This window comes from Asterias amurensis, chromosome 1 (assembly GCF_032118995.1).
Source record: "Asterias amurensis chromosome 1, ASM3211899v1".
In the NCBI taxonomy this organism is placed as follows: domain Eukaryota; kingdom Metazoa; phylum Echinodermata; class Asteroidea; order Forcipulatida; family Asteriidae; genus Asterias; species Asterias amurensis.
The window spans coordinates 31,972,734-31,998,005 of NC_092648.1; the positions used below are offsets into that span (position 1 = coordinate 31,972,734).

At 37.8% G+C, this 25,272-nt stretch overlaps 3 protein-coding genes across 5 annotated transcripts in view; 2 read left to right on the forward strand and 1 right to left on the reverse strand.

The window, feature by feature from the left end:
- LOC139936970 (uncharacterized) overlaps window positions 1–5,023 on the forward strand; it is a 48,219-nt gene extending 43,196 nt beyond the window's left edge. For both annotated transcript variants that reach the window (XM_071931857.1, XM_071931866.1), the window contains 2 exons: window positions 36–228; window positions 916–5,023. In XM_071931857.1, the coding sequence (XP_071787958.1) occupies window positions 36–228; window positions 916–964 (242 nt within the window). In that variant the 3' untranslated portion in view covers window positions 965–5,023. The remainder of the gene's footprint in view (window positions 1–35; window positions 229–915) is intronic.
- A 315-nt stretch (window positions 5,024–5,338) lies between these two features.
- LOC139936986 (uncharacterized) lies at window positions 5,339–20,799 on the reverse strand. The gene is made up of 13 exons (XM_071931892.1): window positions 20,702–20,799; window positions 17,553–19,806; window positions 16,921–17,051; window positions 15,943–16,026; window positions 15,285–15,421; window positions 14,844–14,972; window positions 13,943–14,052; window positions 13,199–13,337; window positions 11,945–12,118; window positions 9,409–9,517; window positions 8,456–8,568; window positions 7,750–7,825; window positions 5,339–7,301 (listed from the first exon to the last, which is right to left on the reverse strand). Exons 2-13 carry the CDS (start codon window positions 19,793–19,795, stop codon window positions 7,027–7,029), a joined length of 3,720 nt encoding a protein of 1,239 aa, XP_071787993.1. The 5' UTR covers window positions 19,796–19,806; window positions 20,702–20,799; the 3' UTR covers window positions 5,339–7,026.
- Window positions 20,800–20,805: 6 nt separating this feature from the next.
- The window catches only part of LOC139936991 (centrosomal protein of 128 kDa-like), a 109,285-nt gene continuing 104,818 nt past the window's right edge, over window positions 20,806–25,272 (forward strand). For both annotated transcript variants that reach the window (XM_071931906.1, XM_071931915.1), the window contains exons 1-6: window positions 20,806–20,935; window positions 22,040–22,244; window positions 22,631–22,717; window positions 23,235–23,408; window positions 24,333–24,410; window positions 24,931–25,104. In XM_071931906.1, coding sequence (XP_071788007.1) covers window positions 22,089–22,244; window positions 22,631–22,717; window positions 23,235–23,408; window positions 24,333–24,410; window positions 24,931–25,104 — 669 coding nt within the window. In that variant the 5' untranslated portion in view covers window positions 20,806–20,935; window positions 22,040–22,088. The remainder of the gene's footprint in view (window positions 20,936–22,039; window positions 22,245–22,630; window positions 22,718–23,234; window positions 23,409–24,332; window positions 24,411–24,930; window positions 25,105–25,272) is intronic.

Sequence of the window (25,272 nt, forward strand, 5' to 3'; positions counted from 1 at the left end):
ACTTGTTATTGTTATTATCTATCTGCTCTCCGTAGACACCCTGACTGTAGAGAAACCGGACGCTCCGCCGAATGTCAAGAAAAAGAAGACTAAGGAGAAGACCAAGAATGGCGAGATGCCATCCTGGATGTTAAAGTTTGCTCAGGACAATAAACTCAACGTCTTGTCCGACGTCAAATTTGACGAACCCCCAAAGGAAGCATCTCACTCTGGATCAGACGAAGAATCGTAAGTGGATGTAACTAATGGCTTAATGATTTTTTTGTATTATGGTTTATTTAGTTTTATTAACCTCTGCAAATGGAATAAAGGAGTGCTCCAAATTTTTCTGAGCCATTTAGATATCACTCACTTACTTACTTTGGTTTAATTTAATGTTGAAGTTTGAAGTTTCAGCTTTATGTGCCCCCCCCCCCCCTCCCCCTCTTAACTGCATTGGGTATGGGTTGGTATGGGCAGTATGATCATCAACATGCTCAGAAAATAGCTAAAGACGTTGATATGTTGATTTACTTACCCAGTATTTTTTGTTGGGAAACAAAATATGACTCAAGAATGGGATTTTGTTTAAAAATGATATTTGATAGATGATGTTTGATGTTTGATGTTTTATTTTAGGTATTTGATATTTGCAAATTGATTTTTGATATTTGAGTTTTGAGGTTTGATACTTGATATTTCATAGTTGGTATTTGAGTTTTGATGTTTGACATTTGGTATTTAATACTTGTTGATATAGTTTAAGTTGTTGTTTGATATGTAATATATGGTGTTTGATATTTTAAAGTTGTTTTTTAAAATTTGATATTTAATAATTTTTTATTTGATATTTGATATTTGATATTTGATATTTGATGTTTGATCTTTTTAGATATATGTTATTTAATCTTCTGTCATATTGTTATTTTGATTCAGGCAAAGCATACCTGGGAAGGTCCAACAAGAACAAGACAGCAAAGTGTAAGCTCTGTGCAACATCCGACAGCGGTGTCATAACGACTGGTAATTTGACTGGACCAGAACTGCGTACACTGAGTGAGTTGCAAAATGGCGGGACCAGTTTTCTACGGTCATGCCATTTTCAGTTCAAATGCAGCACAACCCAATGGGCAGACTGGCACCCTGCATTCACCCAGCATACGGCTATGGACTAGATCACGGAGCGTCCCTGATGACGACAGGCCAGTTTGAATCTTGTAACTAGCAGCGGTTACTGCAACAATTTGATTGATAAACTGCATTAGGGATAAATAAGAATATATTTTAGTTTGTACCATACACCAATTGGTGTGTAATAAGCACTGTATACATGGTCAGTACTTTCCCTGAGTCCCGTTGGAATTAATGCAATGGGTGGAATTATTGCACCACCAATATGTAACATTTTGATATTTTGATATTTGATGCATTACAGAGCAGATATGTTAACCACTAGACCATCGAACAATTAGACATGTAATACATTGATTAATGTACAGAAACATTCCAGTTGCAATATTGTATTTCTGTTGTATTCACCTCAGAACATTCATCATCTGCCTCGTCAAACAGCCAGGGGTGGAATTATCCGTCCTGCTGTAATTGGCGTAATAATTTATCATGTAAATTCCGTCCAACTGGGACAGGAGGAAACAAAGCTGGTTATGCAATAATTAAACCGGTTACTAAATTTTTCTTTGACCAATTTATAGAGATGATGCCAGAAAAAGGTTCCCCCATGCATGGTTTTTGAAATTATGAAAGATAATTTTGGTTTTGGAAAAAATGAGCGGTGAAACCATCATGGAAATTTTCATCTCTAAAAAATCTCCTTTTGAGTGATGTTTGGAGATTCAAATAATTTGACTTACTATTATTGATTACTAATCATTGGGAGTTTCAGACGAAATCATTTTACAGGATGCTTCTTACCAGTTCCATCTTTATAACAAGCTTGTTCTCCGATAGAAATTTCACAATTTGTTTCCCTGGTGGGTCACTACTGTAAGTATAATCCTACTATGACCACTCGGCCATGCCACGCTTTATTAACAGGCACTCACTGTTGAGTTTTCATGTTTGATGGAGTTAAGCTGGCCCTCTAAAAAGTATATTTTACAAATGGTGTAAATTACACCAGACATTTCGAAAGCTTGTGTACAATTTTATGTTACAAATGTACATATTGAGGACTTTTAAACAAATAATGTATACAGTTATGTATGTATAACATCAAATGTTTTTGAGGTATTCTGTGTTGTATATTTTGGAGAGATAATGTTTGTACAGATTGGCGCAATTAATTAATTCAACAATGAATCAAATATATCAATGGTCACTTGTATTCAATTGAAGTAGTTTTTTTTACAATTCCTTTTGGAGTTTTGTATACAAAACACACTAAATGATTTAATCAGACTTTTGATAAATATTTTTATACTTTAAATGGGTTTTGTAAATAGAACATATTGGAAATGACGACTTTCCGTCCAATGTGGTTTCAACAGAACCCAATGGAAGGTTTAATTTATTGTTCATACTTTAAATTGTTTTTAAAGTGTGCTTAATTGAACAAAATAATTTGATTATAATGAGATTAGACTCTTGCAATGAAGGATTGATACTGGTTTTAGGTTGTATAACTTATAATTGCCACCCCCCCCCCTTCTGAACAAAGGCAGTGACAACCAACATTAGTGCTAGATAGCTCAGTTGGTGGAACGCCATTTTCGTCCAGAAGTCGCAGACATTCAAATACCACTCTTTTCAAATGTTCATACTTGTCATGGGATTTACAAAAATAGGCCGGTCATGTTCGCCATGAAGGAAATAAAATACAATTCATATAATTTATAAGCGGTGTGTGATAATCAGTTTAATTACTTAATTTTTTTTTTTTAACTTTGCATGATGTACTTGTATTGAGTTGAAAGTTGAACAACTTTGCAAACTTAAAAAATTACAATTATTGTGTAATATTTATTTATTTTGTAATTTTTAATATCTGTTTCTTCTTTGGGATTCAGGTTGGCTTAGTGGTTTCTTACCGGTTGTAAGAGCCTTGCATGTGGATTGGGTTTTCCTTTTTTTTTTTGGGGGGGGGGAGGGGTGGTTACCTCCCATATCTAAAACCAAAAATGTCTTCATCATCTTTTCTACACAGGTATCCTTGGGCCTACATTTTACAGTGCTAGTCACTTTTGAGGGTCCTTGGTAATAATTTTTGTTGTAATTAATCTTTTGCTTAATAAGCAGGTCCATTATGGTTTGGCCAAATGGAACGAATCTGTGTTCCCAAAAGATAATTCACTATTGTGTACCTTTGGAGGAACTTCTTGGCTGTTTATACTACCTTATGTATTTAATTGAAATCGATGCTAGAAATAATTTGAAGCAATATTTTTCTACCTTGCAGTTAAGCTTTACTTTATGAATGAAGTTATTGTAATCTTAACAATTAATTAGTCTTAACTTGAATCTTAACTTATTTGCAATTTTTGTTTCTATGGTTCTGATTTTAGTCATCTGATTATTGTGCCAGTAAAATTCTGCAATTGTGTTTTTTCAATTTAAAGACACTGGACACAATTGGTAATTGCCAAAGATCAGTATTCTCACTTGGTGTATCTTAACATATATGCGTAAAATGAGGAAAACTGTGAAAATTTGAACTCAATTGGTCGTCGAAGTTGCGAGATAATAATTGAAAAAAAAAAACCACCCTTGTCACACGAAGTTGTGTGCTTTCAGATAATTGATTTCGAGACCTCAACATCTAATTCTGAGGTCTCGAAATCAATTCGTGGAAAATTACTTCTTTCTCAAAGCCTATGTTACTTCAGAGGGAGCCGTTTCTCACAATGTTTTATACTATCAACCTCTCCCCATTACTCGTTACCAAGTGAGGTATTATGCTAACAATTATTTTGAGTAATTACCAATAGTGTCCAGCGCCTTTAAAGACAAATAATTGTTTTATGTGCCTTTGATAGAAAATCATTTCCACAATTACGAAGCCTTCACTGCCTTGCAGGTAAAATTCCTTGCAAAATTCCTTGCAGGCTTAATCCAAGAAAACATACAAACCACTATTTTATGGAAATTACAATTTTTATAGGAAGAAAATCTCAAAACCTTTTCATCTGTTACTTTTATAGTTCGTAACTTCATGTGGTAATTAAAGGGGCAAATAGATTTTTTTGTTTTGAAAAGACCAGTGGGGTAGGCATCGTGCCTGCCAGGAAATGCCCTGGAACAAACAAGGTCACTCTTTTTGTGGACAAGGTGACATGGTCAAGTTTACTGGCAAAAAACAGGAGTTCAGAGAAAATTGTGGAATATTCTTGTAAATGTAAAAGGCACTTATTTATTTGAGGAGACTTCGACAAACCTATAGGTGCTTTAAAACAAAATGTGATTGGGCAAATGTAGCCTCCTGGGAAAGTAGTTATTCTTTAATCTATTTTGTAGAGGGAATGATTTAAGGTCTTATTGAGGTAAATGATTCTTTTAAGGTGAAATTTTGCGAACTTGGCAATTTTTTTGTAGAGAATGTAATTGATTTACCTATTTTTAAAGTGCTTTCATATGTTTGAGAAAAGTATCAAATCATTTGTTGATAAAATTACCTACCGTCCAGAAGTTTTCTATGTATTTATATTAAAATATTTTCTCAAGAATTTGTAAATATTGGTCTACATGTAAATAGGTTGTGAAAATAAATATGAAACATTAATTAGAATAGCCCCTCTTGTGACATTTGTACAAGCTCGATACTGTGCTCTTGGACTAGGCATTTTTTAAAGTTTTTTTTACATAAAGGGCTCCCCCAAAAAATGAAAACTTGAACATTGCAAGGGACACCAAGGCAATAATCTGGGCCTAATCTCACAGAAAGTCTAGGCTCGGTTTAAAACATGTCGTTGCGCAAGTGCAATATTGTCCTCTGCCACATTTTTGGTGAAATTGAGTTTACAAAAGGTGCTTCAGTTTCCTTTGAATTTCTGTCCGTGCAAAAAAGTAGCATCTACAATTTCCATGGTAATTAGGGCATGAAACTAAATTTAAAGGTAATTAGTGTATACATAGGAATTTATAGCACTTTAATGTTTTTATTATGTCTTCTAAATTCTTGTCTTAAAATTTATAAGGTCCCAAAAACAGTTAAAATTATTTACACTAAACAACAGAAACTGGAGTTTCTTGCACTAATGTGATGATATAAAATGACAGGTTTGGTCTATAGTGGGTTTTATTAATAAATGACTATCAATTATTATACAATCGCATCTTTTTCAAGGGGAAAGGTTTGATTGAAAACAAAACCACACAGTAATAGTCAGATACAAATTTGATTCAATCTTTATTGGAGTTGACTGCTCATCTGTCTTCTACACAAGTATCCTATGAAAACTTACAAAAGAAATATAACCAAACACTGATGACAAATTTACACTCAAGGCCTCAAGCCGAAATAGCAGTAATAAAAGCAACATGGCAGCTCAAAAAAAATAAACCTTGCATATAATGTCAAAAGTTCAAACAGAGCCAACAATAACATTGCTGTAGTATGTGACAAAATCAGTTTTGGGTGCATTCCAATCCTGTATTTTTCAACTAACAACCCAAACAACCAGCTGTACTGGTGTCAGAGACCTTTTCGCAAATACCCATTGCACAAGCACGGACTTTTTAATGAGGTGCATGCTGGTCTAGCTAGCAATCAAACTTGATCGCTTAATAGACCAGCATGCACCTCATTCAACGCCTGATGCAAGCGCACCAATTTGTTTGCGATAAGGTCTATGGATGTGCCAGAGTGAGCCCTCTGCCATAAGCTAGCAAGCTTTCCTCAAATTAAACGTGAGTTCATGCCTTTTCCCTTGAAGAAAATGAATAATGTGACAGTGACCCATTGCAGGTTCGTTACAGTCAATGTTTCTCAAATGTAACAGGATTTCAGATGATTATCACAATTATATTTTACTGTCTCTTTTATCTACATGAGGTTTTAAGTTGGAACTTCCTTCCTCAATTCCTTGTTGGTATGTCATTGCATCACACGCCTACCTATCTTCTACATGTTCAAACAATTTTGCCACTTCAGGCTCCAATGTTTGTGTGTAATTCTATCAAAATTCACCCAGTTTAAAGCAGAAACGTTTATTTTTGAAAAGACTGTAATCTTTGAAGAACGAATGTAAAAGCCAAGTCCAATTATTAAACTGTTCTGAAAGGTGGCTAAAGGAAACTTCTTCGGGCTTCTGGTAACACAGTGGAGCCAGTTTATGTGAAGTTGGTGTGGCTTACAGTGGAATTACGTCACACTTACAAACAGGAGAGACCCTAATTGGGTTTTATTTGAGAGCTGTTATTCACATCTATTCGATAACACATAATTCAAAAGAAAAACCCCAGTATTGACCCAATTCATCTGACGGCATCATCAGAAAATCTTGGAACCGCCATACTGGTGGGCAATGCGCACTGTGCGTTATTCAGTGAAGTGCACATTTTAGGTGACGCGGCGTTTACACGTAAACCTATCGACCACCAAAATGGTGAGCGTGACACAGTCGCCGGGTGTGATGTGCGTGCAAGGGGTCAATTGTCATTGAGTATCAAATATGTCCAAAACGCACAACATCTTCAGGTTGATTCATGTCTGAAATACCGGTCATTCCACAGGACTCCAAAAGCACCAAATATACAGTCCTGTGCAGGTGAGCAAAACTAACAACTCATTGTCCCATAAGAAAACATTCTTTGCGCCAGTCAGTTTTCCCTTTTGTTTAATGAATACTTTTCCAAATGGCAAGTTAACTTGACATTTGGGTCCCAGTGTCAGCTTCGCATCCCACCGTGGTAGACCCTCTTCTTAAAAGCCCAGTTCATACTTCCTCCAAATGCGTATGCAATACAAATCTTGATGTTGCAAACTCGCAACAAATAAATCACAACAGTTGAGCTGTGTTCAACTCCTGCGAAACAATCGCTGCCAAAAAAGCCCTGTGACGACAAAATTCATATCAGTCTCTCCTATATAAATCACTTCTTCTTGACTCTCTTTGGGGTCGGGGTTGACGTCCTCTTCCTCTTACCCCCAGGTGTAGTCTGACTATTCCCTGCCCCCGGCGTTCCAGATTTCCTGCCCCTTTTCTTGTTAGTGGGTGTAGCCTCAGTGACCGGGGTTGATGATCTGTCCTCTGGGGCAGAATCCTCTAAGGAAGGGGTTGGTATACTGGGCGGGGGACTGGGGACATGGGGCTCCAGTGCAGCCGGGGTGTCGTCTGTTGTTTGACAACTTTCACATGCCCATAGCCCTGGATAATATAAGCAAGTAGATTTATAATGTTTGGTTTATAATAACAATATTCTGTTCTAATCAGCAGGTGAGGTTTGAAGGTTAGGCAGCAGCAGATTTTACCAGGTGAATTTCAATTGCTTTCATAGTTCTGAGCACATGCATTATTCCCAGAACAATAGATTTACCTGGTTAGTCTGCTGCCACCAATGTCACAAAATATCTCTCATTGGTGATGTTTTAATTGATAGCGTTCACCTTTACTACATGAACAAGCTTATCAACAAACCATTTTTTTATTTATTCAAAAGAAATTCTGTTTGACTTGAGAGAACAAATAAGTTTTTTTTAATAGTACAAACAATCTAAAGACAATCTTTGAAATGTTTTTTTTTTACTTGTTTCAAGTTGGAATGTCGTTTTAACTCGATGGAGTACAAATTACTTTTAGTCACTAGTTAACTCACCGGTTGGAATGTCCTGTAATCCAACACAGAAGGTATGGTAGCCTCGATCACACATGTCACAAAACATCATCTTGTCCTGAAATATCAAACAATCAATTACATCATTTTATCATCAGCAGAACAAGACTGTACAACTTGCACAGCGGAAATATCAATAAATTGTATGTACTGCAGTAACGCTTCTCAGATTCAAATTTTAGGGTATACAAACTAATATCTTTTTACATGACCACATTACTTTGAAGTAAAATGGTTCTTAAAATGCTGCTGTACATGTACGCTTCTAACCAACATTTGTTATTGCCATTAGTTTTAAGAGTGATAACCAAAAGAATACCTTCCCCTTAATAAAAATTGAGTAACTTAACTTAACTTAAATGGATTTACAATGTATAAAGCGCTTTAACACTGTTTCAAAGCGCTGTACAGCCAAGAAAAACAATAAAATGCAGGATAAAAAAACATGAGCAAAAATAGCAACATGGTTTTAAAAAAACACAACAGTTAAAAAGAAAAGCAAAAATTAAGTAAAACATTGCATTACAAACATTCATAATATGTAGAATAAAATACAAAAATAAGCGTCAGGTGGACCCAGAGTAAATCAACCCCACTATACTGCAAAAAGAAAAAAAGAAATGAGTAGGGTAGATGGCCATAGCTTTCGATCCAAACCGGACCTCTTCATAAAGATATAGTTTTGTACCTCATGTGTCGGATCTCCACAGTGAAAGCAAGTTTTACATTCCATACATTGCCACGGGTACGTCTCGATGACCTCTACCATAGGTTCATTCATATCCAAACAAGATGGATGACCTAAAGTAACAAAAACAAAAAACAAAAATCTCATATAATAAATTAATATATAAGTCTTGTAAGGCATGTACAAATCTGTGCTTTTTCCATTTTTGTCATCCTCGATTTACTAAAGTTAAGGGCCTGGTCACACGAGGCATGTTACAGGCATCTAGTTCAAGGCAATCTCAAAGCAGAGAATTCATTCACATTTGAATGCTCACATATTATTCTTTGGGACCGGATTGTAAAACATTGTTTGAAAAAAGTCTCAAGTGCTAATAAAGAAGCATGGCACTGGTTGGTTTGCCTCCCAATTGCCTGTAAAAGTTGTGATGAGGCCCTAAGATGGCGGCTTAGTGTCGTCAATGCATAATGTATATTGAACCAGGAGCTAGACAAACTTAACACTGGTGTTGTCGCATTGCGAAATACATCAGATGTATTCAATACTGAATGAGGAGCTGGAGTAACTTATCACTATTGTCACATTGTGAAATGCATAAGGTGTATTGAAAACTGAACCAGGAGCTGGACTTACTTGACGGTATTGTCGCAATGTGAAATGCATAATGTCTATTATACATTCAACCAGAAGTTGGATTAACTTTTAAACGCTGTAACAAGGGGTATTGAATACTGAACCATCTCGAACCAGGAGTTGGACCAACTTACTGCTGTTGTCGTATCGTGAAATACAAAAGATGTATTGAATACTGAACGAGGAGCTGGAGTAACCTACTGCTGTTGTCGCAGTGTGCAATGCATAAGGTGTATTGAAAAATGAACCAGGAGCTGGTTCTAACTAATCCGCTGTAATAAGTTGTATTGTAAACTGAACAAGGAGCTGGAGTAACTTACCGCTGTTGTCGCACTGTGAGCAGTGAATCATCTTCTCATACATTCCCATCTTATTCTCAGAGCTGTCCTTCAGACATAAACCACAGATGGCATCTGGAATGTCTTTAGGCTGTGAATAATAGACAGTCAACGACAGGAACAAACAGTTAGTCAGTACGCCATGCAACACTCTTTTTTGGTGTCAATTTCAGCAAGGGAAACAAACAGTAAGGCAATATATAATGCAACACCTTTTCTTTTTGAAAATCATCAGGTTTGTACATGCGGTACATGTGGAATAAATGCATACAGCACATGAATGTACACAACTGGGAAGTCCCATGCACAGGGTCGGGTGGCGTATGTTTTTCCATGACACAATGCTCCAAAAAAAGAATGAACAAAATCATCAAACAAGCATTTTCAATGCTCACCATTTTGCAACAGGACATCTTAACTTAAACTTATTAAACAAAAACATGCCCTGGACATCATTTTCAGGCTTCAAAACCTTTGGGCCCAGTCCTTGATTCCACAGAGTTCTTTAAAAAAAACCCAGTAAAACCAGTCAGAATGCAATACTGTTAAGAAAAGATTCAGGTAACAGCTGAGGCCCATAAAATAAAAACAGAAAAACTTACTCAGGCCATGCACCAATTATTTTTCTTGACTAGACCAAGTTAAAGTAGCCCGCACAAATAAAGTTCAATTCCACAAAGTAAAAACACTCGCTCACATGCCTCACTCATGAAACGAATATATCAGAGGCAAGTTGGTAATTGTTTACTGGCCCACAAGGCTGCCCAAGAAATTTGACTATCCTGAAGCATTCTTTACTAGTTTCTTCACACGAAGCTAGTGTCTAAATTGAACCCTGCTCACTCCAATGAGGACATCACTGGTCCGTAATCTATCAACCGTTGCGTGACAATACGTCACCTGCCACAGTATAGCGTCATGCTCATTATGAAAATCAACAAATCGTGCATTCACTTAAAGGGTATGTACTTTTTTCTAACAAAAAACACAATGTCCACAGATTTACATTAAACTTACACAGTTTGAAGATTATGATAGTAGAAAGCTTCCCTTGAAATTTTACTTATTGAGGTGCTGTAGTTTTTGAGAAATGAGTAAAAGTAATAATTTTCGTCTCAGTTTTAGCATGTAAAAACAGATTAACCAGTTATGCTATGGTTTTGGTATAATATCATAACTGGTTAAGGGGATTTTAGATGCTAAAATAATTTTGGTCTCATGAGACCAAAATTATTTTGTGACTTGTTTTACTCATTTCTCAAAAACTACACAACCTTAGTTAGTAATATTTGAAGGGAAGCTTTCCACTATCATTATCTTCAAACCATGTAAGTTTAATCTGTGGACATTTTGAAAAAGTACCCGAATCCTTTAAGTAGCCCACAATCCATCATTTTGCATATGTACCATATCTATGGTATACAATACAGTTTGACACGAAAGCAATCTTTATTACACATGTTGTATGGGGAAATGGCTTGACTACTTAGTACATTGTGGTACATTATACCATGCAATGGGTGCAACACTTTACAAGTACTTAGCTGTACTCACTTGTGCTATGCCACTCTCCACACAAGACTCCAGTTCTTGTACAGTCAGTGGCTGCATGATGGTCCACAGCAATTTGTATAAAACACATTGTATTCATTCAGTGTTTTAAAATTTTGATTCAACGATTGGAACCAAATTTGACGCACCCTCAGCAGTGGGTTCCATAAAAGTGACATTAATGACGTAATTTTACAATGTCTCTTAACCCTTTACTGTATAACCATTAGATATACTCCACTTTACATGAAGTTTGGAATGCTGGATAAACTGCAAGCCTGTAATACGATATCATTTTGACTGGTATATAAACTATGCCAGGACGCAGTATGATGGTGAATGCATCCACGCAGTCCACAGCCAACCCTCCTACTGTCTGACCACTCAATATCAACCACTGTATGTAATTTTGACTGATATAATAAACTATGCCAGACCGCAGTATGAAGGTGAATGCATCCACACAGTCCACAGTCAACCCTCCTACTGTCCGACCACTCAATATCAACCACTGTATGTAATTTTGACTGATATATAAACTATGCCAGGACGCAGTATGATAGTGAACGCATCCACACAGTCCACAGTCAACCCTCCTACTATCCGACCATTCAATATCAACCACTGTATGTAATTTTGACTGTGGTTTTTAACAGTGGATTAATATGCATTTAGTAGGTTAGTGGTGTAGACAAACTTTAACATCGATTTCATTTTGAGTTCCCAATAAAGGAGCTTATCTTCAAGCAGGCTTGAATCCTTGATTCTGATTGGTCGATCCATAGCAACAAGGATTGCACGGCCCATATCACACCTTGAATATTGTGTGTTCTAACTCTGGTATTGCGCTTCTATATGCAAAAACATACAGCTTCTATTAGAAGTTAATGTAAATTCAAAAGAGGTGCAAGCGTTGCTTGAAGTTTGCTTGAAGATAAATTTGATCATTTTTAATATTTGAACTGACCTTGTACACGGGTGGCTCCGATGCTAAACTGATATCAGCTGCTGCCGTGACTTCAGTCTGGAGCTCAATGGTGCTTTGATTCACCTCCATAGGGATGGGTGCTTGGATGGGGACTGGGATGGGGGTTACCAGACCTTCTTCGCTCTCACTGGAGTACTCTAAAGCATCAGTCGACTGCAATAAAACATACACACACATGGGAAATCTTTTAGTTGGTGAATAGTTTATTTATGGTTAATTTAAAAACCTTAAAAATATGGGAAGTCCAGCGACCGAATTGCATTTTGAATTTACAATTTTAAAAACATTCAAAGTACACAAAAAGGTGTGAATTTTGTGTTTCGTAATGTGGCCAAGTGGTTAAGAGCACCATACTCAAGCTCTAGTGTTTCTGATCAGCAGCGTGAGGGTTTGATTCCCTGTTGTGGAACTAGGTCTTTGGGCAAGATACTTAGACATTATTTTTTTGTCCTTTGGATTGGACATTAAAGGAACACGTTGCCTTGGATCGGACGAGTTGGTCTATAAAAAGCGTTTGTAACCGTTTGTTATAAAATGCATATGGTTAGAGAGATGTTTCAAAAGTAGAATACAATGTTTCACACAAATTTGCCTCGAAATTGCGTGGTTTTCTTTTTACTTTGCGAACTAACACCGTCTGCCATTTATGGGAGTCATATAAATGGCCGACCATGTTAGTCGACGAGTCAAAAGGAAAACCGTGCAATTTAGAGGAATGTTTGTGTGGATCATTGTATTCTTCTTTTACAATATCTTTCAAACCATATGCATTTTATAACAAACGGTTACAAACGCTTTTGTAAGAACAACTCGACCGATCCAAGGCAACGTGTTCTTTTAAGCCACGGGTCCCATGTTCTAGGATTGGTAGTGTTTAATCATGGTCTCTTTCCTGGAAAGTGTGTTGACAATTGTTTCTTTTACAGATCAGCTCATAGTTTGGATTGGATTAGGTTGAAACAATTAACCGGATCTCTTAAGTTCTATTTAATTGTTTTAGGGAAATAAACGTAGATGCACGACCGTAGTAAATATTTGTTCAACCAACTTGGGAGTCAGATTCCCCAACTGCCTGAAATAAATCTAAATAATTCCCTCATCTCCCTGAAATAAATCAAAAAAATTCCCTCATTTCCAGAGGAGCATGGATATCTATCAATGAGAAGACAAAGATCGTGGCTTGGATAACATCTATTAAGATAAAGATCCTCCTAAACGAACAAACAAACATACCAGGACTGTTTCACTATCGTTATCAGAGAGGATGTCAGCATCAGTCTGTGGGGGCGCCAGATCAGTCTGCCGGCGTGGGGCCATCGGCCCGTACAACGCCGTCGACAATGGAAAGTATTTCAGTTCATCAGACGTATAGCTGGATAAGGAAATGAGAAGGGAAGATAGGTTAATTACATTGTCCCAGCCCAAATCATTGACGCAGTAGAATTCATCTTCTCAGCGCTATGCGATCTTTAAAACTTAGGCCATAGATTGATAAGTACTCAAATAATTAAAGGGACACATTGACTTGGACTGGACGAGTTGGTCTATAAAAAGCGTTTGTAACCATTTGGCCGACCGTGTTCGTTCGCAAAGTAAAAGGAAAACCACGCAATTTCAAGGCATATTTGTGTAGATCATTGAATTCTACTTTTACAACAATATGCATTTAATAACAAACGATTTTTATAGACCAACTCGTCCGATCCAAGGCAACGTGTCAATTTAATGACCATAAAAAACTTACTTGGCAGCAGAGGGATCACCTTCTTGAGGTGATGCAACTTTTTTTTCAAATATAAAAAAAATAAACAACAAGGGACTCTGACTGGGTTAAATTGACATAACTTTGGGAGGAACAAAACAAAAATACTAGAATGGGCCAACACTTCACGGAAGTCGAAGGCTCTAATCTAGTCAACTTGTTTCACCCCAACATTAAATTAACATTTTACTAAAGAAATATTGAAAATACTCAACCTGTTGTAGTAGTTCTGATATTGCCCAGGAATGACAGCTACCGGGTACGGCCCTAGCTTTGTCGAATCTTTGCTCCGTTTCTTCATTTTGCTCGCTGGCATCTGAACAGTCTGAAACATAACAGAACAATAACCTTTGTTTTCAAATAATTCCACAAGAATGACCAGCGGGGGATCACGCATACATAATAATCTGATAGAGTCCAACAGTTTGGGTGTTCAGGTACATGTACCTTATGATGTTCTAGCTTCTTGTTCATTGCTTATTACATAGAGAAGTGAATCAATCAAAACTCTTTTGCGAGTTAGCACTGTAGCACTGTGTAGCACTGTATACTCAGTACTTCCCCGAGTCCTGTGAAAAAAAATCACAGGCATTTTTACTCGGGTGGGATTCGAACCCACGACCTTTGCAATTCTAGAGCAGTGTCATAACAACTAGACCACCGAGATTGCCCGGTAGCTAGAGGCAGTTCGACAGGCGGCTGATTACAACACAGCTCTAATCCTGAGGTCTTGAAATCAAATTCGTGGAAAATTACTCCTTTCTCGCAAAACGACGTTACTTCAGAGGGAGCAGTTTCTCACAATGTTTTATACTATCAACCTCTCCCCATTACTCGTTACCAAGTAGGTTTTTATGCTAATAATTATTTTGAGTAACTACCAACAGTGTCCACTGCCTTAAAGCCTGGTTCATACTTACTGCGAGTGCGCATGTGATACAAATTTTGATGTCACAAAATTGTAACAAATAATTTGCAACAGTTGAAATGTGCTCAACTCCTGGGAAACATTCGCTGCAAAAACAGCCATGTGACGTCAAAATCCGCTTTGCATTCGCATTTGCAGGAAGTACAAACCGTGCTTTAGACTGTTTGGCCTGAGCTAACAATATTTACCAACGTCTGCATGTCAAAGTAGTAGAGTCGTTCCTCTCTGCGTTCAGCCATAAGAGCTGTGTTGTAATCAGCCGCCTGCCGCACTGCCTTCTTGATGTACTCCTGCACTTTATTCGAGTCTACAACTGGCTGTAATTCATAATAAATATTTTATTTCCCTGGTGTTCCTCAATTTTGGAGCAGGTCTTTTTGGCTTTTGTGCCTTTAATTTATATTTTTAACATAATCTTTCTAATATTGTGATTCAAATTCAATTCCGTGACTTTTGAACAGTTTTTTAATAAACTAATAAATTCAATCAAATGTCAAAAAAAAGTTTAAAGGCTGCTCCCGTTCCAACCCTAGCGGAGTCTTTCTCAAAGGCTCAATGACAACACCATATGCATATAAACAGGTCTGTTGAAGTTGATTAGACTGGGGGAATAGTTTTCTTGAACTTACCGGTTCATATTGTTTGTGTTTATTGCTGATATTCTGCTTCTCTTTCTCGTGTAGTACCCTGGCGTACTCGGCAGACTTATCTGGGGCGTCCCTCAGCATGAGGTCGTAAACCTCATCAGCTCGTAGAGCTGTCAATCCTGATAATGGATAAACACAAATCATAATAGTCAACATCAGTGTGTCGTCAAGACAAAATGTGAAGTGAGACTTTCAAAGTTTTTTTAAGGCTTCATGGCTGAGTGGTTTAGAGCATCAAATCCAAGATTTACATGTATACCCTTTGTTATTGTTACTGGAACCCCTTCACTCAGTTGCATCTCTCTGAAGCCATTGAAGTCCACATAGAGTCTATTCTGTATTAGTTAAATATTGTACCTACTATCACTAGCAAGATGCTGGACTATAATTGCTTATCTTCACCCATAGGTACAATACGGTACCTGTTAGAATAGAGCATGATAATGGCTACGCTCCACAGGGAGCTGAGAAAAGATTCAAGGAATATTTGTGGCCCAATAAACCAGGGTACAAAAGTAAAGCGCAATGATATTGTCATTGTAAAAAGCACTATATACATGCAAGAACTAGTTATTATAGGGTATTTAATAAGTTACGAGAAAGCAAAACCAATTAAAATTAGTGTTCCATTGTCATTTACCTAACGTGACCTGCTCCTCAGAAACCACACCTCGCTCCCGAAGGTACTCTTTCTCCTTGCTATCCATTACTCTTCTCTCAAGATCTGAAAAATATTAATGTTAATAATAATTCTGTAAAAAAACTACAGCACCTCAGCAAGTAATATTTTCAAGGAAGCTTTCTACTCTCATTATCTTCAAACTGTGTAAGTTTAGTGTAAATCTGTAGACATTGTGTTTTTTTGTCCTACTAAAAGTACATAGACCCTTTAATAGAAGACTCTTGGATGGTGGGTGAAAGTCATCATAGAAGTATCTACTTTCATCGTGCTGTTTACCAGAGAATTCAACACTCACGGCCCATAAACTTACTTGTCTTACAGTTCTATTTTATCAATAAGGATTATTTTCCTGCGTAGAAATAACTGCTCTGGATTTATGGCGATATCTCTACCACCTTTTGAAATGAAATTTTCACAGGTTAGTTTTATAGTGTATAAACATCTAAATTTATGCAGGATTAAAAACATGTTTATGATTCCAGAAACCACAGGTATATATTCCCTTTAAAGGGAAGGTACACGTTTGGTAATTACTCAAAACAAATATTAACTTGAAAACTGACTTGGTAACGAGCATTGGTGAGCTGTTGATAGTATAAAACATTGTGAGAAACGACTCCCTCTGAAGTAACGTAGTTTTTGAGAAAGAGGCATTTTCTCACTAAAATAATAAAAGACTTCCAGCTAGAAGTTTTTTATTTCTTTCTGAAAGCACACAAATTGGTCTAACAAGGGTGTTTTTTGTGGCATCATTTTCTCGCAACTTCGATGAGCGATTGAGCCCAAATTTTCACAGGCTTATATTTTATGCTAATTTTTGGATACACCAAGTGAGAAGACTGGTCTTTGACAATTACCAAACGTGTACCTTCCCTTTAATTGACACACACATCCAGCTACAATATATGCAGTTCAACACTTTGTGTTTTAGCTTACCAGGGTATTTGCGCTTGAATGATTTGACTTGGAGGAATTCGCAGACTTGCTCCTGAACGAAGTACCACTCGGAACCCTTCTCTGGCGGCCACTGATACTCAAACAGATTCTCCGCGGGAAATATGCCAAGACTGAAATAAAAAAATAACACATTTAGAATCATATCAAAATGATATTCACATAAAAAAAAACTTCTCAACTAACAACAACAAGCTGGGTTCTGAACCGCCCAATGCTGATGTTGTTTTGTCAGTTCAGCTGACTTGGCTTGATTTTACAGACCAACAAGCTTTTGTTCAAGAAACCAACAAATTAAAAAAACACTCAAACATTTCTTGTGTAATAATTATTTGTATCTGCCTTTATTAACTTTTTGATCTTAAACTTGTGCGAGCAATGTAATTTTTTCTTTTTGGAGAGTAATATAATTTATGTCTTATGTCTTAGGTCACTCAGTGCAAGGAGTAATTTCTTCCCACCTATATATGTTCACGACCCTCTCTTTCTACTTTCAACATCTACAGTAAAAACAGGCCATTAACTATTTGTTTGCATTTATACCGTATCATTTTTATTGGTAAGCAGTTCACAACAACTTTTTCTATTTTCTCATTAATATCAACAGTACTTACATAAACTTCTGCTCATATGCCTCAGTAATTACGCTGTCCCTCGACATTGGTCGCCTTCTGGTTTTCGTACTCGGAGTGCTCCGTCCTGATGCGACACTGGGGCTGTCTCTACCTGTATCTCCCTTTGTGGATGCAACGCTGGGACTATCCCTCCCACTGTCTTCCTTAGCACTAGGGCTGTCTCTACCGGTCTCTTCGCTGAGTGACACTGCAGTAGAATCGTTTGTCTCTGTACCTTCATTCAGAGGTGGGACACTTGAACTGTCTTTTGCAGCAGACTCAAGAGTGCCATCAGTCTCGGCATCCTCCTTCATTAATGTAGAATCTTCAGTTAGAGATGCAACAGAAGGACCGTCTTTACCAGTTTCGGCATCGAGCGACACTGCAGTGGAATCATCTTTCCCAGTACCTTCATTAAGAGGTGGGAAACTTGAGCTGTCTTTTGTGGCAGACTCATGAAGGCCATCTGAGTCGACATCCTCCTTCATTGGAGTAGAATCTTTGTTAAGATATGTGAGACTCAGACCATCTTTACCAGTTTCTTCACTGGGCTGAACTGCATCAGAACCGTCTGTCCCAGTAACTTCATTTAGAGATGGGACACTTGAGGAATCTTTTGTGGCACATTCAAGAGGACTGTCTCTCTCAGCATCTTCTTTCAGTGATGAGGCATCTTCCTTACAAGATGCGGCACTCATCTGATCACCTACAATTGCTTCATCTTCATCCACTGGTGTGGCAGTAGTACCAACGTTCTTAGTGTCCTCATTTAGAGATCCAACGGTTTGATCAGCCATAACAGCAAGTTCATCTCGAGGTGTGACACCGGGACCACCCATGTCAGCATCTCCATGGATCAAGGCAACAGATGGAACGTCCACTCTGACAGCATCTTTGTTCTCTGACCCAAGACGATCATCCTCTTTCCCAGCATCTTCATCCATTGTAGGATCTTCTATGCAGGTGTCTTCTTTTACCGTCGCAACACTGGGGCCATCTACAAGCATCACAGTTTCCTCACTTGGTGTAGTGACTTGAGGAGGCTTGTTCCCTGTATCCTGAAGGAATGATGCAGCACTGATGCTGGAAGTTGGAGCAGCATCTTTGCTCGATGGGTTATCCATCAGGGTTTCCTCATTCAAAGGTCTTACAGATGCACTGCCGTCTTGAACAGTTTGATTGACAGGATCATTCTCTGATGTGACAGCATTAACCTCATTATCAGCACCCTCGAACCTTGATGCTACAGAAGTACCCTCTCTCTGACTGCCATCTGGTGGTGATTTGAAGCTGAGATCGTCTTTTCCAATTTCCGTTTCCGGTGATAAGACACTGTCGTTCCCAGATGAGATACTTGGGCGCTGATGAGTTGCATCACTGGTTGACTCAACATCAGCTGATGCCTTCTCTGCTATGGCTAGACCATCTCCTTTAGACTGACTGTCTGGTAAACAAACTTGGGTATCAGTTGGTTTGTGTTGGGTCTGTTGTTTTGAACCCTCGTCCGCAGGCACTTGTGCAATACTCTTTTCACTTTCGAGTATCTCACTTTGATTGATCTTGTTATGTTTTGTTTCTACTGGAAACTTTGTAGACCCATCAGCGTATTCATTTTCATCTTCACCTACTTTCTGACAGGATGGTTCAGAGGTATCCATTGTTTCTAAAGTTTCTTGAGAAGTCTCCAGAGCCGGCCTTGCATCTGCTGGGTTGACCTCATGGGAGACTTCCATTGGTTCTTCTGGATCTACTGGTTCCTGAGTGAACGGTGTTTTGTCTTGTGCCTCCGACTCTCTCCTAGTTGATGACGAGTCAACTTCTTCGGCTTGCTCTTTATCAATACTTGGGATTTCTTTGGTACTCTCAGCATCTGGTTGGCTTTCTCTTATGCGAGGCAAGATTTCAACTGTATCATGAGTGCTGTCTACTCTCGATGCTATGGAAATAGAAGTAGTTGACACTTCTTGGTGACAGGGAACAACAGGTGGATTTTCTTGTTGGGTTGTTGAACAAAAAGTAGGTACAGATTCGTTTTCCTCCATTTCATTTGAGAGGCAAGACTGAAGGGACTGTGACGGTTCTTCTTTCTGAGCTTCAGCTGGCTTTGCTTCTTTGTTAACGTCTGTGGCAGAAGGGACATCAACAGGACTTCTGGTGGTAACAGATTGTAGCATGCCTTGTTGCTCAACTTGACCTTCTGACAATGCTTCGTCCATGCCGCTATCATGACTGCTGTCAGCCATTATGACAATCTCTGCAAGATAAGAAAACAATTATTACAACTGGTGATACCCCACACCACTGCACAAAGTGTAGTGTGAAATTGTCTTAGGGCTGCAACCTTCAGATCTGAAAATAAACACATTCATATCAGTGACGATTAGCTGCTAATCGGTTTATTGAAACAAAATTATTCTCTTTTAATGTTTTACATCTAGTCAAGGTTGATCCTGTTGATTCATAATATTATAATAAGGAATCAAGGGAGATTATTTTGTGGTGAAAAAACAGGCAAATTACAACTGGCTCAGCCGGACAAGAAGTAATCATTGGTGATCAATTATTATTGTCAATGTCATCACCAATAATTTTTGTGTTGGAAAGTTTATATTAACTTAAAAAAAATACATTATTGTCTCCTATTAAAAAAATGGAAAAGCCAAACATAAAATATTGTATTGCAATTTCCCTCAGCAATGTTCGTCAATTTACTAAAAAACTACATTAATAATTACCATTTCGGAAATTTTTTTGTAAATGGAGTCACCACTTTTCAGCCATTTTTACAAAATGGAAACCTAATTCTAACTAACTGTTTCATTTGAGGTATATTAGATAACCCCTTTATTTCATATCGAATGAAAAAGTGGTGGTGCCATACAGAAAGTTTTCCATCCCCCCGAACTTTTGTTTTCAAATTCACATTGTTCTCGTTCTTTCTCTCTGTGTCACGGTGCCTTCTCTGTGTCTCTCATGCACAAAATTGCATGCAAGAGATACAAAACAAATGGCAATCAAACAAGTCCAGAAATAAAAATGGTATGTAGCTTTCATTTTTATCAAAAAAAGTATAAACAAAAAACCATTAAATTAGTCTATGTTTCTAACACTCAAAAATATAAAGTGATTTCATAGACAGAAGTACTCACCGATCGACAATAATACCGAAATTAACAATTTCTTTGATTAGTTTCGAATCACACCAACCATCGTACAACAAAGCACGCGTACTGTGTACTTGGTAGGGCGCCCTCTTGCGTTGAGTGATCTCCAACGACCACAAAATCGGTGAGCGGCCGTTTCGATTTTCTACTCAAATAAACATCGTTTGACTGAATATGTGATGGTGGATATGTTTGAAAGATTCACATCAAGCAGAACAGGTTAGTTAAATTGCAAAGTGCACCTTATTCTGAGTTGATAGGTAGTTTAATGGGACTAATGTTACGTTTTTGAAGGAGCTCTGTTTACACTCAACCTTTGGTCAACTCGACCTTAAGTAATGTTTACTTTTCACCCTCCATACAAAATTACAGTTTCTCGTCCTCGCACTGGTACTGCCACTAGCTGTGTGCCAACGTGATTTTCATGAACACCTTCAATGTTTAAGCTATACCAGGATGTTTAGAAATAAAGAACATTACAAAAGCTTTGAGTACATTTTGCAGATCAAATTATTTTGTTAGCAGACGACAAATTTTATGACAAGACAAGTTACTGAATCACAATTTCTTGATTTGTGAAATTCATAATTATAATCATGAAAATCATAATTCATAGAGTGTAGACGTAAAACCAATGTTTGTATGATGAGAGAGATTGGCTGTTGCCTGCTTGGTGTCTTTATCCACTTGTGGGAGTTTACCGAGTTCCCTTGATGGGAAGATTATCTAAACAAACAAACAAACCAAGCTGGAACTTTTGTTTAGCTCGAAAATTGAAGTTGCCACTGGCACGGAAAACTTTCCACCACTTTTTCATTTGATATGAAATAATATAGTATCTAATTTACCTCAATGAGAATATACCTTTTTGTAAAAGAGTGAAAAAGTGGTGGCGCCATTCGGAAAGTTAACCAAGAGTCAAGTATCCCCCATTTGGGTTGGTTACTAATTACATGTTGAATGTTGGTTGGTTGGTGTTAAATTGTCGCTACTGTTCACACTTCAGTGTAGTTGACTAAAAAATTAAAGTATGATCATTAAGGGAGTAAAAGAGTGGCAACAAGTTCTTGGACGACTGTTTTTGTGTTGTGGTCGTGGGAAGTAAAGGCTTGAGCACTAGAGTACGACATTTATTGCAAGACCACGACCCTGCAAGGTCTTAAACTGCCGTTTAAGAACTTGTCCACTCTCTTATTCCCATTCATAAATGCCCTTTTGTTAACCTGCAACCTCCATCAATGCATTTGAAACCCCTTTTCTTGCAGTTGAGAACTAGATGATACCATACAATGTATTAAGATTAAGAACTTTTTTTTATTGCAGATAATTGAGAACTTTAAATGATACCAACAGTTTCTTAAAGACCTTCTTAATGATGTCTTCCGATAGCGATGGTTACGAGGCCTCAGACTCAAGCTATAGGCCCAGAGTATTCTCAAATGAGTACAGGCGTACAAAGCCTCGGCGGACAGCAACTGGCTCCTCGTCATCGCCTGATCAGGTCAAAGAGTTGACATCTTCCTTAAGGGTGAGTAAAATAAAAACCAGGCATAATACTTCACCATGCCCCCTGGTCATGTGGAAGTGTTGTGGCGGAGTGGTTAAGAACACCAAATTCAAACTTGTGTCTCGAGTCCCAGTCGTGACACTTGTGTCCTTAAGTAAGACACTTAACCATTGCTTCGTTAAGATTCATAAAACTTTGTAGCTCCAGATATTTTCTGGACGGTCTGGACCAAACTACTTTTTTTTTCTAAGATCAGAATCCAAATGAGTCAACAAAGTTTAGCAGTTTTCAAACTAGCATTAATTAAGACGCAGAGCCTAATGAATTTGTTTATTTGGTGATTTGGTTAATTTTGTGATTTTTCAAGATTTTTTTAGTTTTTGTTTTGTTCTTCTTTGACTCCTCAGAATACAACTAGGAATTTGAATGCAGTTGGTGATTTGATGGGCCATTATAGAGACAACAATGAAAGACAAAGCGCTGCCATTGAAAGGGTAAGAGTTGTTTTTGGAATAATAACAGTTATTATGTAGGAACCCCACCTTGGGGAACAAATCACTCTGAAGTTGTAGCGCAGGTAATTGGTACACTTATAGGCACGACTAAAGGCCCACTGATTGATTTATATGCAGACACTGTATAACCACAGCCAATTTGACCCTTAAAGCTGCAGTTGTGTAAATCAAGCTGGAATTCTCAGTTTTAAGCTGTATTTACTCATTTGATCTGTTAAAACTTAGTAAATAGGCCTACAACTTTTCAGCTTAGCTGCTGATTTCCTCTTCCTTTTTTTTGGTGGCTCAGATGTGCAGCTGAAAATTGGAAAGTGGAAAGTGAAAATTTAAAAGAACTGTACACAGTCTTATTGTATCTGTCGTTGTTGTTGTTGTTTACAAACTGCAGTTGCTTGTCTGAGTGACTTGACCTAACCCATTCTGGAAAATTGTGAATATGTTCAAATAAGTGTTCTTTATAAGTATTATTATTATTATTATTCTTTAATTAATGTAGTTACGAGACAATCTTGCACACTCTACGGAGAGTCTGAAGCAAGAGAGATTGAACAGAGCATCGGCTTTGCATGGGTCGTATGGCAAGAGCAGCCGACCCCTCAGGAGCAGTGATCTGGAAGACTCTAGAAGCAGGAGGAAGTACAAACCCACATCACCTCATGACGATTACTATGTAAGTCATATAAAAGGAAGACATGATAAGAAATGTTCAGCTATTATCAGGCCTGTTGATATATTTAGATGTGGGAGAAAAAGCTCAATTGGCAAAAAACCCTTCAATAAGGCAGGGACTGGAGAATCCAACCCACATTCAAGGCTATTGTCTGAGGTTGGATTTGTACTGGGGTCAACAGAGGTGAAAGGCATGGGATAACTACTGAGCCAACCAGGTCTTCCATAATAACTTTACCCTTAAACTGACGTGTGATAGACACTGTATACTTGGTGCATTCTGACTTCTGTCTGATGTGCCGTCATTTTGTCAGATACACTGTCATTCTTTCTGACAGGCTGTCATTTGTATGATGTGTCATCATACTGTCTGATGTGCTGTCATTCTGTCTGATGTGTCATCATACTGTCTGATGTGCCGTCATTCTGTCTCATAATCCGTCATTTTGTCAGATACACTGTCATTCTTTCTGAAAGGCCGTCGTTCTGTCTGATGTGCAGTCGTTTTGTCTGATGTGCCGTCATTCTGTCTGATGTTCCGTCATTTTGTCAGATACACTGTCATTCTTTCTGACAAGCTGTCACACTGTCTGATGTGCAGTCATTTTGTCTGATGTGCTGTCATTTTGTCAGATACACTGTCATTCTTTCTGACAAGCCGCAATACTGTCTGATGTGCTTTCATTCTGTCTGATGTGTCATAATTTTTCTGATGTGCTGTCATTTTGTCAGACACAATGTCATTCTGTCTCTCAAGCGGTAATTCTCTAAGATCTACTATACTGAAAGTATAGCATCCTCATACTGGTTAAGTGTAGGAGGAGTGGGTGGGGAATTGAAGAACAAATTTATACCAATCTGCACGCTGTCTTTTCCTACAATTTCTTTGCTTATTTGAAAGGTTTCATTTCCATTTTGAATCCAGGGTATCAATGAATCTAGAAGAAGGAAAGGTAGGAGGCTGAGGAAGCCTTCTGTACACTTTGATGAGGACCTTGATGAGGTACGGTATACAGTTAAACTTTTAAATAAAAAATCAAGATCATTACAGACTAACTATTACTAAGAATCTACTCCCATAATGATAAGCCGATGGAATTTTTACATCAATTTGGTTATGCAAGAAGGATTTGTAACTTAACATAGTGGAAGTATAATTCAGAGAGGTTTGCTGAAACACCATGTGAATATCTCTTATTGAGTAGGTTAAACGACTCAACATTTCGATCAGTATGCTCTGATTGTCTTCGGAAGAACTTAGAAGAACTTCAGTTTTCCTGAAGACGATCAGAGCACACTGATCAAAACGTTGAGTCGTTAACCACCGGTTCTTTTCAGAACTAACAATACTCAATAAGAGATGGTGTTACTGCAAACCTCTCTTAGTTATTGTTGTGCACTCTTTTAAAAGAAGTTTTGCATTATGCATTCTGGTATTGGGTCATAGGTGGAACTTTTACACTATTTTGTGCAATATTTGAAAATAAAGTTTGGGATTCATGCATTCTTGGTATTGGGTCAAGGTTCACGAGATCCATCAGACAGTGCGTGACTTGAGCAGCGATCAGATCCGTCTTGAGGATGACCTAGACCGGGAGATACAACGAAGGACTCAGTCGGAGATTGAGAGTAAGAGAAATCTTCAAGGTCTCTCCGACAGTCTCAGGGAATCACAAAGGAAGACGGAAAAAGAAAAGGTACGTTGGAGTAGTCAAGCAGGGTGAACCTTTCACTGGTTTGCACTTTAACAGAGACATTGACTGATGCTGTCAATGTTTACTATTGCGTTAGTATTTCTGGTTATGAGAATAAATGTAGCCAAGGATAGAGCCTGGTTCATACTTAACGTGAAAATGAATGTGAAG

Bases quoted from the DNA above. Each gene is read 5' to 3' on its own strand.
- LOC139936986 (XM_071931892.1), bottom strand. From the start codon at position 19,795: ATGGCTGACAGCAGTCATGATAGCGGCATGGACGAAGCATTGTCAGAA. The intron at 15,422-15,942 runs GTAAATGACAAT...ATCCATTATCAG, and splicing joins TGAGGAGCAGGTCACGTTAG to GATTGACAGCTCTACGAGCT. The intron at 12,119-13,198 runs GTATGTTTGTTT...GTTTTATTGCAG, and splicing joins ACGATAGTGAAACAGTCCTG to TCGACTGATGCTTTAGAGTA.